Here is a 15,234-nt window from a genome sequence, read left to right on the forward strand (position 1 = left end):
TACAGCCACTTTTTCTTGTCAAGCCTAGTGGGGGGTGACTTCCTGTTTGAATTTTTCTTTGACTCTTCCAAGTGGACCAATACTCCTTTGTGTGTACTCTCTTACCACCTGGAGCTCATCTCTGCCAACATTTTATTTGATTACAACAGCATTGTGCATGTCTGTGTGTGTACTTGACTGACTTTTCAGGGATTGTTCAAGTACAGTATGAAAAGAGAAATGAACTGGTGCTTTCTTAAGCTGATCACAGCACTATTGCTTGATCCAAGTAAATGCTGGCTGCCTTTTGTAATTTTCTGTTGATTTTTGGCACATTTTTACTTGGACCATTCATTTCTACTTCACTGATTCTTTTCAAAAATTATTTTTGTTACTAATCTGGATTTGTTCCATTTGGTTCTAGTGGTTGAAATGGATGAAAACAATGGACTTTCACTTCTAGAACTGAATCCTCCTAACCCCTGGGATTTCGAGCCCAGGTCACCTGAAGATTTGGCTTTTGGAGAAGTACAGGTAAGGCAACAATACAATTATAATATTCTCTTTTTTAGATTTATTTATTTTTATTTGAAAGGTAGATTTACATAGAGAAGGAATTACGGAAAGGTCTTCCATCTGCTGGTTGACACTCCATGTGGGTGCAGTGGCTGGAGCTGATCTGATCCAAAGCCAGGAGCTTTTTCCAGGTCTCCCAAAGCTTCAGACCATTCTTCACTGCTTTCCCAGACAAAAATCAGAGAGTTGGAAAGGAAGTGGACCAGCCAGGACACAAACTGGCATCCGTATGAGATGCCTGCACTGCACAGTAGAAGATTGGCCTCTTGAGCCACCATGCTGGCTACAATCTTAATATTCTTTTTTTTTTTTTTTTTTTTTTTTTTTTTTTTTTTGCTTGCCAACACCTTTATTTTTGAGAAGGGAAAATCAACAAAGGAAACAGAGAAGCAACAGGTAAAATCCCATGTATGTGTCCTGTACTGTTTTGTCTTCTCCTTGCTTCTCTGAAGTTTGCAGCTACTTCGTATTGATAATGGGATTCTAGAAAAGACATTTGGACTGGAAAATCAAGATGAATAAAACTCCATTTGTAATTCCCCAGCAGCAGACTTCTAGCTTTTTTTTTACCCATTCTTTTTTTTTTAATCTATTTTATTGTATTGTTGACAATCTTTACATAATTAATTACACTTAAAGGAAAAAGAAGAAAGAAAGAAAAAAAAAGAGAGAGAAGAGAAAAAAAAAGGTTCAGGGGGGTAGGGAAGTGGGTAATGCTATTATGTCAATATTGTTTCCATCATGTATCTGAGGTAAAGGGGGATATTGAGGGAGAAACCCCACCTGGCTTCCCGCCCACCCCAAGTCCCGGATGAGGGGCATGCTCTGAGATATGTGCTCAAGTGGTGTTAATAGTTCTCCAGTTATGAATCGCTGCCAGTTTCGCTCGATGAGGTCGTCCACTGATTGATATGGTCCATCATAAAGTCTCCGTTTGCCCCATATTTCGCTGCCAACATATAGCTGAGATGATTGTCCTGTTCTGTCTTCTGTCTTTTCTTGGTTAGAGTTCTAAGTCCAGCAGTTCGATTGGGGAGATCTCCCAAGATACTTTGAGGTATTCCGAGATTAGTTTCTTGTATGTTCTAGCAAGCACAGGGCCCGGCACAGTCCATCACCCCGATCAGCTGGTGGTTGCAATTGCTGTGTTGGTTTTGTTTTCAGTCCCGAGTTGCACTGGAACCAATGGGTGTTGCAGTCCAGTCTGGTTCGGCCCTTACATCAACCAGTGGGAGCTGCAGCCTAGTCGGGGCGACCCACAATAACCCCCACCAAGCCCGCCCCCTACTCTGGTTTGCCAGTATGTGTAGCAGACTAGTCCAGTCTGTCCCATATCCCATTTGGCTCTGGTACTTGTCAATGGGTATTAAAGCTTAGTTCTATCTAACCAACTCAACCATCCAGCCCTCACATATGTGGTTGAGTGCCTTTCTATCTAGCCATCCCAGCCCCCGTCCTAGTTTTCATGCCCTCCCACGGGAGTAGTGACCCAAGAGGGGGGAACCCACTTTTCCCTCCCAGGTCTCTCTGTCCCGGTTTATGCACTCTTTAGGTGGTCCTGTGATTTGACTCGACAGAATTAGTCCCCAGTGCCAGCTTCTGCCAGCTGATGCTGCAGCCCTGATCTAGTCCACATGCAGCGCACAGGTGTTGTAGCCTTGTTTAGTCGGGTCTGTCTCTATCCCAGCCCACGCTCTCCGGTGGGAGTAGCTGTCCAGCGAGGGGACCAGCCCCTTAATCCCCCCGCCAGCTCTGCCCCTTCCTTCCTGGATCTCACGTGTGCTGGATGGGTGCTGCATTCATATCCAGTACAGGCAACCATGCCCTGGCATTCCATAATGTGTGCTGGTTTTGTCGCAACCAAACCCGGCCCATCCCACACCCTGTTCTGGTGATCGGATTTGCCAGTGGATGACATGAACTGATTCAGCCTGGTCTGCTCCTGACCCATGCCGGATGCATGCCAGTGGGAAACTTTCCATGGCCTATTCTGGGCTGTTTCCTATCATGCTTCTTGCGCTTACCTGCAGGGACTGTGTTCTGCCAGAGGAGTTGCCCAGGCTCCTCCATCAGAACCCCTCCCAGTGCCAGATTTTGCCCTTGCCAGGGGGTGCTTGAGCCAACCCTACTCGGTTCACCTCCTGTCCTAGCAGGAACAGTGGCTTTTCCTGGCTGGCTTTCACCCCATTCTGGTTCTTGTTGTTGGATGTTTCAGCCCGGCCATGGCTCGTCCATACCCACATACAGCTCACACATGGCTCAGAAGGGTGTTGAGACCCAGCCTAGTCAGTCCCACACCTGTCCTGGTTCTCCATAACACCAGATGGTGTTGGGATCTGAACTGGCCTGGTGCTTCCAATCCCAGCCCACACTAGTGCCTCGGGTGACTACAACTGTTTCTTAGATAGAATGCAGCCCCCATTCCAGCACATACACTCCTTGGTGGGGAACTCATCCCAGTTGTGGTGTCCCCTTACCTCCCATATTGAGCCTATTCCTAGCCGTAAATCACACACCTGCCCGTGGTTGCTCTAGTCTGCTAGACAAGCCGGAGCTTATCTTTTACTTGATAGGTGTTCAAAGCTCAGCATTATTAAGGGATTGGAAGTTCTTCAAAGGAAGAGTTACTGGTATTGGGAATCTATAGGATTGACTCAGATCCCAGATACAGTGGGGTCCGCCTAGAGCTATCTGAGCAGCGATTCAGACATCCATTACCCCAGAGCCAAGAGCTCATGGCGGGCTGGGGTCGGGATTCGAGCTAGACATCCTCTCCCGCAGCCCTCCGGTCGCCTCTGGCAGCCGGAGGTTCAAGCCCGCAGGCCCAAGGTTGCGCCCCTCCCCAATCCCGTTCACCGCCCAATGAGGGCGGTGGGTGGGCCCCGGACATGCCCAGTCACGGAGGCCTGCCCCCTCGGCGTACTCACCCCGGAAGGAAGCAGGCCTCGCACCCAGGCACGTCCGGCCCAGCCGGACTCATGGCGGACTGGGGTCAGGATTCGAGCTAGACGTCCTCTCCCGCAGCCCTCGGGTCGCCTCTTCAATCTTAATATTCTTAAAATGTGAATAAAACTGAGATGTTCATGGTCCAGCGTGAAAGCTTAGTGGCTAAAGTTCTTGCCTTGCATGTGCAAGGATCCCATATGGGCACTGGTTCATGTCCTGGCTGCTCTACTTCCCTTCCAGCTCCTGGCTTGTGATCTGAGGAAGCAGTGTAGGACAGCCCAAAGCCTTGGGACCCCTAGCTTCAGACTGGCTCAGCACCGGCGTTGTGGCCACTTAGGGAGTGAGCCAGCAGATGCAAGATCTTTCTCTCTATCTTTCATTCTGTCCATAAACCTGTCATTCAAAGAAATAATTCTTTTAAAAATAAAACTAATATATTTGTATTATCATATTATACTTATCTTCCATAATACCCTGACTGTTCTTTGAGGTAACTTACTGGAACATAGGATAAAGTCATTCAGCAAATTTTTGAGGAATTCTCCAGAATTTGGCATGGATTGCAAGAAAATGGATCTAGAAGAAGATCTACAAAGTATTAGAGGAAATCACAAAGAAGAGTTCTGAAAACTACCAGAGGTAGTTCAGAAATGATCCTTGATACTAGATTACTGTAAAAAATAATGACATATTCATCTCTTTTCTGTTGCCATAAGAAAATATCCAGAACTGGGCACTTCATGAAGAAAAGGGTGCTGTTTTGGCTCACAGTGATAGAGATTTAAGAGCAAGGTGCCTGCATCTGTTTGTCTCTGGTGAGACATCATGGTAGGTAACACACAATTATGCAAGCATGTGCAAGACTGGTGAACTCTGTGTGTGGCAGGAGTCATGGAGAGTTCCCATTCTTCAGGGAACTATACCGGTCCTGAGAGAATTTCAACAATCTCCTGATTGCAATGTCACCAGAAATGACTTCCCACTATGACCTGCCTCTTAAAGGTTCACCACCATTTAACATCACCACAGTGGAAACCAAGCTCCAATAATTTGTGCTCTTGGTAGAGCAATCACATAGTAAATATAGTACAAAGCATAGTACATGTCTATACATGTATATATTGTTTTGCATGGCCCATTTGCATGTTACCCTAAGATCTTCTACACATTTCTTGTATAGTTTTCCAGGTTCAGAAGACAGTCTGCTCCAGAGAAAATACTTCAACAGTTTAGGAGAGACAAACACCCAGAACTGCATTTCCTCTATTTTTGAGAAGCTTGTGTTTATGAGACAGTTGCTATTTTAAGAAAAACAAGTAGTCCACTCACAATAGGCATCATAAAATTGAACTGGATTTCTTGACCTTGTCACACCCATTTGGTTGGCTGTTCACACATAATTGTTTTTACTTTATTTCTGTTTTTAATGTATTCTTTTTCTATGAATGTGCCAAACTGTTGCAAGGGATTGGGAATTAGTTTGGAATTCCCTGGCCTGGCTTGGCCTGTCTCTAAATCATTATTTGTAATTATGCACAGAGGAATTTGGCATCGTGTTAGCCAATCTGGCTAAACTTTTCATTTCATGCCCTCTGACCACTAATGATTCAATAATAGGAATCTCACTCTCTTCTGACAGATAACATATCTCACTCATGCCTGCATGGACCTCAAGTTGGGAGACAAGAGGATGGTGTTTGATCCTTGGTTAATGGGCCCTGCTTTTGCCCGAGGATGGTGGTTGCTACATGAGCCTCCATCTGATTGGCTGGAGAGGCTGTGCCAAGCAGACCTCATTTACATCAGTCACATGCACTCAGACCACCTGAGGTAATGAAGTCCTTAGCAATTAACCCCACAACAATACTGCAGAGAGGGCGTAGGGGCTGTCAGATTCTTCTGAAATCGCTGCTCCCTTTGAAGTAGGTTCAGTTGCAATAATGGAAGAAGACTACTAAAGATTAGTTACATTTGCGTAGACATTTCAGTTTTCGAAGTGCTTTTACATTTTATACCATTGGGTGTCTGAATAAGGAGCTATGGTGGCAAGGAACTTAGGGGGTGTTAACCTTCTCACTTCTCACATTCAGGTCATTTTTGTCATTTTTATATCTCATTATACCTGAGGCAGACTAATTTTACAAAGGAAAGAGGCTTATTTGTCTTTAAGTTCTGTGGTCTATGGGTGTTGCATCAGAATTAGCTCAGCTCTGGTGCAAGCTTCCTTGTGGAAGGGATTACATTAGTGTGAGAGCATGCTGGGGTGAGAGATCATATTGCCTCTCTGGAAGCCAGAGTACTAGGTGGCACCAGCCTTACTCTTACAATACTCTTGAAAGAGTGAACTCAGTGTCCTCTGAGGACTACTTTAATATGTTCTGAGGATGGCATCTCCAATGACGTAGTGCCTCTCATAAGGACCTACTTCTAAACATCCCACTAACTCTTGTTATTGCCACACTGAGGACCAAGCCTTCAACACTGGACCTCTTGGAGGACAAAACAAATCCAGACCACAGCAGACCACATGGTGCAAGTCTAGGTTTAATATTATCACAGATGATTTCCTTTGAAAACTCAGGATTTAGAGCAGGAATCAACACATGTTTCTCACAGAGGCTTAGAATGTAACTGCTTCAGGCTTTGTAATTCTTACAGTGAATGTCACAGCTGCTCCTCTGCCGTCATAGCACAAGCCAGCCTTGGATGGATGATCCCCAATGAGAATGAAGCTGAGTGCGCTCCAGGAAACTATGTCATCATGTCCAAGTTTTGTCCTTTTTTTGTGTCACCAAACATCATTGTCCTATCTGTTTTCTTTACAAACATTTAAAAATGTACAAACCATCCTTAACTAACAAGGTTGTATGAAAGATAAGCAGCTGGTCAGATCCAGTTCACACACTGTGGTTTTCCAACTTCTGATATGTAAACAGCTTCCTAGCATGGAACGCCCAAGTTACTAACCCTGACTCAAATCATCTAATTGTTTTATTGAGCCCAGAAACCACAGCAATGTGATATTGATGATCGAACTGATAATTCCCTAATCCAAGCAATGGACAAAGAGAAAGAAATTTTACTAAAAGTGCAACTCATTTTTGCATATGAATTGAGTTATCAGAAGAGAAAGGATTTGGTGACAACCCAGGAATTAAAGGCACTTTCAAAGAATTCTCGATTTTGCCCCAGCTGTAAATGACTGCCTAGGTTGCCTTGCACCTAGGTTAGTGTTATCCTCCTGGGAGAAAAGCAGCCAAGACTGGCAGGCATTCTGGGCCTGCTTAATGCCAAATTTGTGTTATCTATACTAGTATGCCAGCCTAGTTGCTTATTCTTATTCCATTAAAAAAAAAATATGTGGGGCCTGGCAGGGTAACTTAGCAGGTTCTTACCTTGCATGCGCTGGGATCCCATGTGGGCACCAACTCTAATCCTGGCACCCCTGCTTCCCGTCAAGCTCCTGCTTGTGACCTGCTAAAGCAATTGAGGACAGCCCAAAGCCTTGGGATCCTGTACCCATGTGGGAGACCCAGAAGAGGCTCTAGGCTCCTGGCTTTGAATCAGTGCAGCTCCGGCCATTGTGGCCGTTTGGGGAGTGAATCAATGTACAGAAGATCTTCCTCTGTCTCTCTTCCTCTTTGTATATTTGACTTTCAAAAAAATAAATAAATCTTTAAAAAAAAAAGATATGTGGGGAATACAGGGAACACTGGACCAGCACATGCCACCATGACCCCCAGGTGGGGTGGGGCAGGGGCTGAAGATTGCCTGGGAGGGGGGTCTGGGTACATATTGGAGTGGGAGCAGTTGAGGGCATATTTGATATGGGAGGAATGACTTCTGGGGTTTTCCACGGACTGTACCACTGCACTCAAGGTAGGCAAGGGAACTGAGATAGAATGGTTTAGAAAGGGGAAACCAGGCATCAGGTCAAGGCATCAACCCACAAGGGAGACCTCCTTACACTCCCCTTAGCATTACAGTCAACCATGAGCAGAAAGTCTTTTCTGAACTCCAGAATCTGATTTTCTGATTCTTTGCTTTTCAGTCAACTTGGTGGCACAGGAAGCAAATCGCGTCTTCTTCCAGATTGTATTTTCTGTCATCTTTCAATATTCCAACTTTCTGATTGTAGTTACCCTACACTGAAGAAGCTTTCTGAGAGAAGACCAGATGTTCCCATTTATGTCGGAAACACAGAAAGACCTGTATTTTGGAGTCTGAATCAGAGTGGTGTCCAGTTGACTAATATCAATGTTGTACCATTTGGAATATGGCAGCAGGTGAGAGATCTGCCTTACCACATTTTCTTGGCATGCTTTGGGGGGTGAATTTTAGGTGCAGAGTCACTGTACGATTAAGAGAAAAAACGACCAGTGCTGTCTGAACATGGACCAAGTGCACATCACTGTTATTTAAACTTTCAGTGCCCTTAGTGAAAGGTGGTGTTCTTTTTATTTAGCAACAGTATAACTTTATAAAGCAGGCCAATACTTCCAGTTCTGAATAAAGAGACTTCAACAGATTAAAGATCTATTGACCAGTCTTTCCAGAAGAGACAGTGATCTCCTCACATGCTTAATTGAAAGCCAAACTGACACACACAGTTGTTGATTTTATTGTTAAATTCCAGGTAGACAAAAATCTTCGATTCATGATCTTGATGGATGGCATTCATCCTGAGATGGACACTTGCATTATTGTGGAGTACAAAGGTACTTTCTTACCCTCCCAGAAAATGAAAAATGGAAAATAATCTTGGTAGGAAAGATAGGAATCACTTTACAAAATTTCATCCTGTGTTCATCTTCCAACTTCATTTCGGGACTATTGGGTACAGTATATTCTTGTCCAAGAAAACTGAGCTATCATTCAATACTCTTTTCAGAGAATAAGTTATCAATTATGTAGCAATAAGCTCAGATTGTTTTTTCATTAGGCAAAAAATTTTTATTTATTTTATTTATTTATACAATATGCAATTTATTTATACAATACTACCTTTATGAAATAAATAAATGTCTTAGTTATTTTCTTCTTGAAATACTGTGCAACCTGATCATAAGCTTTTGCTTTTGATATGAGAACATGATCTTACTGCCCAACAATCATTGTAATAGGAACTTTTCCTAGACTTTTAAAAAGGAATGGGGATTTGTGTTGATTCAATGATTCACCTTTGGATTTTTTAGGCTAAATATTTGGAGACAAAGGGTTGAGAAAAACAGTCAGGTTATGATGTTAAGTGGGTTCAAGTTAGTTTTCTTCATGAGATACCTGGAGTCCTCTGAGTCAAAAGAACTTGTTATTTGTATGGTATGTTGCAAATAATTTAGTGCTGAAAAGTATATACTACTAAAAAATCTTAGTTTTCAAAATCTTACTCTTTGTTTTTCCTTAGATCTTGATTATTCTATAATCAAATAAGTCAAATTAAACAGATGGTTCATGGAGGACTTGCTTGCCTGGGAATCCAGACTATGGTTTTATGATTTCATCCTCAGTATTTGGGCCACTTTTTTCTCCTCAGGCCACAAAATACTGAATACAGTGGACTGCACCAGACCCAATGGAGGAAGGCTGCCTGAAAAAGTAGCTCTAATGATGAGTGATTTTGCTGGAGGAGCATCAGGCTTTCCAATGACTTTCAGTGGTGGAAAGTTTACTGGTAATATTTTAATTTTTTTTTTTTAGTTTTTTTTTTAAAGTTTCATCTTACTAAAAGAGAGAGGATGAGGGAGGAGAAAGAAGAGAGAAAGAAAGAAAAGAGAATGAGAGGGAGAGGAGAGTAAGAGGGAGAGAGAGATTTTCCATCTGCTAGTTTACTCCCTAAATGCCCTCCAACAAACAGGGCTGGGCCAGGCTGAAACCAGGAGCCTAGAACTCCACCTTTATGGGTCACAGAGGCACAAACACTGGAGTCATCATTTCATGCCTTCTACATTAGCAGGATTACATTAGCAGAATACTGGTTTGGAAGTAAAGGAGCTGGGACCCAAACTGACACAACAATATGGAATGCAGGCTTCACAAGCAGTGACTTAACTTACTATGCTACAACATCTGTTCCTGATAGTATTTTATATCAAAGTAATATGAAGTATCAAGCATAACGCTTTGCTCAATGCTTGGAGAATAAGTACAAAGACAACTGAGACATGGTCCTTCTCACAAGAAACTTAGACTCTTAGCGAGAACCAGGCTGCTAAGTTGGAGGTATTGTGAAAGACAGTCCTCAGTTCAAAATGTAATAGGGCAACATCTTAGGAGCCAACAAGACAAGTTATTTGGATTCATGGGAAGACCAGGAAGGGTATGAAATTGGGAATCCAGACTTTAATGCTCATGGCATGTAGTCCAAAATGGGCTACATGCAATTCACCAACGGCACACCTTGTTGGTCCTGTCGAGTGCTCACACCAATTTGCTTTTCTGTGCTGTCTGAACAGCAAAGACTCTAATCCAAAGTTTGTCATTTCAGAGGAATGGAAAGCCCAGTTCATTAAAACAGAAAGGAAGAAGCTCCTGAATTACAAGGCTCAGCTGGTGAAGGACCTGCAACCCCGAATTTATTGTCCCTTTGCTGGATATTTTGTGGAATCCCACCCATCAGACAAGTATAACTTACATTTTGGTATTATCTTTACATACAAATTGGTGTATGTGAGTCTGGGTGCCTCTACTGTGAATGCAATGTGAAGTGAGAATGAAAGGGATGTGGGGGCATCAAGACCTTTCTAGCAAGCTGCCAGAGAATGGAGGGTGTGAATGAAGGCCACACAGAGTTAATTCAGAAAGAGAGTCTTTGAAAGGGCCCCAGGAGAGAGAAAGGCAACTGACATTTATTAAGTGTGTGCCAGGAAGTAAACTGAGGGCTTTTAATCAAATCATCCTGTATTAATCACAATGACAGAGAGGAAAATGGCTTAAAACCTTTTCTTCAGATGGGCTCAGGCAGAGGCACAGATTGACCTCGTTGAGAATATTGGAAATGAGGAACTGGGCTCTGGTGTACAGAGCTCCTAAGCTCTTTCACTGTGCCACACTGCATCCCAGAGTAGAACGGTGTTGTAACATCTGTAATGTGGGTGTCTGCTGTAATTTCTCTTGCAGCAGTGTAACTTCTATAAATGATGTGAATCATCACCAACTTAAGAACAGTTGCAAGAAGACAATGTGATGATTTTGATGATGTGCTCTTTTCCAATGGCACTGGTCAATGGAAGACATCTACTGTTGATTCCAATTCAAGGTTTTCTTGAAACAACAGAAATACTTGCCAAATATTCAGAAGCCAAAGATAAACTTTGCAGTACAGCCTACATTTTCTCACTGATATCACAATGTGTGTAGAAAAGCTCAGTATGAAGCTCAAGTGAAGATTTGTAACATGAGATTGAGATTATCTGTAGCCTGGTTATGCAGGTATATGTGTTCTATCAGTCTCCCACAGCTATTGTAACAAAGCACCATGAATTGGATAATTTAGAACGACAAAAATGTATTGTGCATTGGTAGATGCTAGATGTCAGAAGCATGAGATCAAGGTATGGACAGGGCTATGGTCCATGTACAAATGCCAGACAAGGTCTATTCCAGACCCTTCTCCTAGACTCTGGAGCCTCAGATACCGATAGGCTTGTTGCTGGCCATTCCTACCTGGTGCCTCTTCATGTGGCATTCTCCCTGGTTGTCTCTATCTATGTCCAGGCTATTTTTTCTTTCATATAAGGATATTAGTCATATTGGGTCAGTACCCAGCCTAATGACTTCACTGCAACTGATAATCTCCATAAAGATCCTATCTCCACAAAAGGTCATATGCTATGGTCCTGGCTGTTTGTCTTCTAAGAGGTGTTTATTCAGGGGAACATATTTAAATTCATATCAAGCATTTTTTGGTTAAAAGTTGAACTTTTTATAATGTAAATCAATGGTAATGAAATTACCCATTTAAAAAATCAGTAGATAGAAGATTTTATTTTAGATTGATAATACTGCAGCTAACTGAAGAATTAAGGGAAAATTTTAGAGAATGTTTTGTAAGTATGATAATTTAAAGTTGATTTTCAATTTATGTAATACTCTTTTGAATTCAATATTAATATTGATGAGTCGACCTAAAATTTAGTGAAATTGCTAAATTTGGATTAAGTTTTGAAAATAAATTTTCACTTCAAAGTCAAATTAATTATTCTAAAAGAATGAACCAGTTTGATGTTGATTTGAATGTTACATGAAAAAGAGCTTTTGCTTTTTTCTGTGGCTTGATTCTGCTGCTGGAAAATTTTTAATATGTTTGGAACTGGATCATGTGAATCTACTGTTTGATCTACACATTTTATGAAATCTAAATATGATCAAATATTTTTATGCAAATTTATATCTGAATTAAAACATATTGCACATTGAAAATATACACTGAATTTCAAGGACTTGGTATGCAAAATAGAAGGTATGATCTCTCCCTTATAGTCTTTTCAATTAAAAAAATGTCAGAGAAAAAATATGTATTTATCATATACATCTGGATATTTAAAATTATATAAACATTGTGGAATGATAAACTAGCTTACATGCACTTTACATGATCATCGTTTGTGATAAGAACATGTAATATCCACTCTCTTAACATCACAAAAACTATCAATGAAGTAAAACTATTATTCAGCTATGTGGAGACCCTGGAACTGGATCATTTTGGTTGCTGAAGTGGTGCTAGGTAGCAAAGTTTTCAATATAGCTAGTTTATTTCTCTGTATGTAAAACTTGCATGAGGTTGATATAACTGACTTCTTAAAAAGAATATTAAGCTATAATGTATATTTCTTTGTTGCTGTGGAACCAGTTTTCAAAGTCCTAGAATCTGGTGCAACAACCTGACACCCCATGAAGGAGGCTGTAGCACAACACGGTGTTGTCGACTGAACTGTTGGCCCCTGCACTAAATGGCTCTGGACAATGAAGGGTTAAGTGCATTTGTGACAGGTTTATTCTGTGACTGTTACATTGCTCGTTACTATAATGGGCATTTACAGGCAATCTTTTTTTAAAATTTTTTTTTTAAAATTTATTTTCTGTTTTTAATCACCGAAGAAACTAAAAACCAAAAATTGACTCAGTGACACCTTCTTGTATCAGGCTGGAGTCCATATACATGAACTGGGTTCCAAGAGAGTTGGCTGGGGAAAGTCCATGAGACATTTCATGAATGACGAATTTCTAGACAAAAGTCATGTTAACGAATTTAGTAGATTCTCTTACATTGTAAATGTGTAGGAACCTTTCTTTTGTAAGGATTCCTTAATTACATTCTCTATAACCAAGTTCAAAATTGTTGAAATGGAAACAGTTGTTAAACATTAAACTAATATTAAAACCAATTTTCAGATATACTTTTTTTCCCTAAGTAAACTTCTTCTTCGAAGTATAGCACTGTAATAGTTGAAAATGTAAGATGAGAAGCAACTTTTAAAAAAAGGTTCCAAGACCAAGAAAATGATTTTTTGGAGTTTCCCAGCTATGTTTCAGGGAAGTAGCATCAGATCATGGTTTCAGGGAAGCAGCATCAGACCATGGTTTCAGGGATAAGTCAGCCCTTTGGATGCCTTGTAGTATCAGAAACACAAGCTCCAGATCCCATGAAGGCAAGCACTATACACTTTTTTTTTTTATTCATTGATTACATTGTCTTTCTCACTGATGGCTGCTGGTAACAGTAGACAGAATACATGCAGTTAATATCTAAGGTTCTGAACTGAGATGCTAACAGACTAGGGATGGAAAACAGAACTTGAAGTACCCGTGAACCAGCAGTTACATGCCTGTTCTCAGACAGTGTCTCCTAGCCTGTCCTCAAAGGGAGTCTGAAACTGGGCTGGCACAGTGGCTGCAGCGGAGGGAGCCCAAAAGTAGCCTTCTAGTTCTGGTGTGAAGAGAGGAAGAAGGAGCCCTACGCTTCAGGACAGAAGAGCAGATCTTCCAGGCTTCTTTTGGCTTCTCTTAGGTTTTGGTTCTGTATGAAAATGGTGAAAGCTTTGAAGATGGAACTGACATTGGCACCACCTCCCAAAAAGGAGGAATAGAAGTTGGCAGCATGAACCTTGCCGGTTTGGTTGGGTCTGGTTGATATCCTGTGAAGGAAGTTTAGGTTTTTTTTTAGCAGACAGTTTCCTAAGATAACATTGAAAGTGTCCAAAATACAATTCAAAATGATTCAAAAGGCAGCAACTGGTAAACATAAGATGACAGAGATGCTGGACTCAGAAAAATAGAATTAAAGAGATTGCTTAGGCAAACTATAATGGCCATACTCTTGAAATGAATGCAATAGGAAAAGGCACAACAGAGAGAGGTACAAAGAAGAACCAAGTGGGGGGTTTCAGAACTGAAAGATACACAAAATATAGGCGGGAAAAGTCATGGGTAGATTCAAATTCATAATGGAATTGAAGAAGTAAGTTAACCTGAGGATAGCTTATTAGATATCAGAATTACAAAGAGGAGGAAAATATAATTAGACAAGAACACAGTGTCCAAGGTGTGAGGCACAATACTGAAAGGTTTCATAATCATGACATTGGAGGCTCAAAAAAAAAAAAGGGAAAATGTGATGAAGTAATAACTGACACCCTCCCAAATTTGTTAAATACCATAAACTTAGAATCTAGAAGAAAACCTCAGTGTAAATTCAAACAAATGCCACTTATACACCTTGAAATAAAACCGCTGACAACTAAAGATAAAAATAATTGTCAAACTAGCCAGATTAAAAAAATACTTTGCATACCTGATACCATTAAATAAGTGAATTTTTAATCGGAACATGCAGACTAGATATTGTTAGAGAGCAGGAGTTGAGTAAGCATATGACCACAAAGGGGGAACTTGAGGAAGTATTGAAGGTGGTGAACTAACTGTCAAATAAACTGTAGTGGTTACATGAATCTATACATTTTATTCATGCACAAAACTCATAGAATTGTACCTCTCAAAAATAAAAGACAAAAGCAAAAGCTGTGAGTCTAACTAAATTTAAAAGATTGAGGAACAAAAAAAAAAGGCCGACTGATTATTAAGGAGCAGCTTAGGCTATAATAGTTATTACAAGTGTGTTCAAGTTGTGTTTTTGCTATATTCAAGTTAAGTGACATTCACATTTTATAGAATCTATAAGCTTCTGGAAAATATATATACCACATGTATATTCATTTTATAATATTTGGAGTGTTAGGTTTCTTTTTTTTAAAAAAGATTTATTTTTACTTTTCTTTTATTGGAAAGTCAGATATACAGAGGGAGGAGAGACAGAGAGGAAGATCTTCCATCCGATGATTCACTCCCCAAGTGAGCTCAACAGCCGGTGCTGTGCCGATCCGAAGCCAGGAACCAGGAACCTCTTCCGGATCTCCCACATGAGTGCAGAGTCCCAAGGCTCTGGGCCATCCTCAACTGCTTTCCCAGACCACAAGCAGGGAGCTGAATGGAAAGTGGGCCACTGGGATATGAACCGGAGCCCATATGGGATCCTGGAGCATGCAAGCTGAGGACTTTAGCCACTAGGCTACCATGCCAGGCCCTAGAGTGTTAGTTTTATCATTTTAAATGTTAACCATAATCCTACAAAGATTTAAACTTCATTTTTATGAGGTTCTGTCAATTACGTGTAGAATTTATTTTGGCTTTAAGCAAACACAGTGACTCAGTCTCTTATCTATGATGTTTTTCTGA

At 41.1% G+C, this 15,234-nt stretch overlaps 1 protein-coding gene across 1 annotated transcript in view; it reads left to right on the forward strand.

Annotated features, from left to right (window-relative positions):
- The window catches only part of LOC101520931 (cytidine monophosphate-N-acetylneuraminic acid hydroxylase), a gene marked incomplete at its 5' end in the record, with an annotated part of 60,169 nt that overhangs the window by 24,978 nt on the left and 19,957 nt on the right, over positions 1–15,234 (forward strand). Inside the window, 6 exons of the mRNA XM_004593112.3 lie at positions 404–513; positions 5,141–5,331; positions 7,640–7,787; positions 8,138–8,219; positions 9,035–9,172; positions 9,986–10,121. Coding sequence (XP_004593169.3) covers positions 404–513; positions 5,141–5,331; positions 7,640–7,787; positions 8,138–8,219; positions 9,035–9,172; positions 9,986–10,121 — 805 coding nt within the window. The remainder of the gene's footprint in view (positions 1–403; positions 514–5,140; positions 5,332–7,639; positions 7,788–8,137; positions 8,220–9,034; positions 9,173–9,985; positions 10,122–15,234) is intronic.

This window comes from Ochotona princeps, chromosome 1 (assembly GCF_030435755.1).
Source record: "Ochotona princeps isolate mOchPri1 chromosome 1, mOchPri1.hap1, whole genome shotgun sequence".
In the NCBI taxonomy this organism is placed as follows: domain Eukaryota; kingdom Metazoa; phylum Chordata; class Mammalia; order Lagomorpha; family Ochotonidae; genus Ochotona; species Ochotona princeps.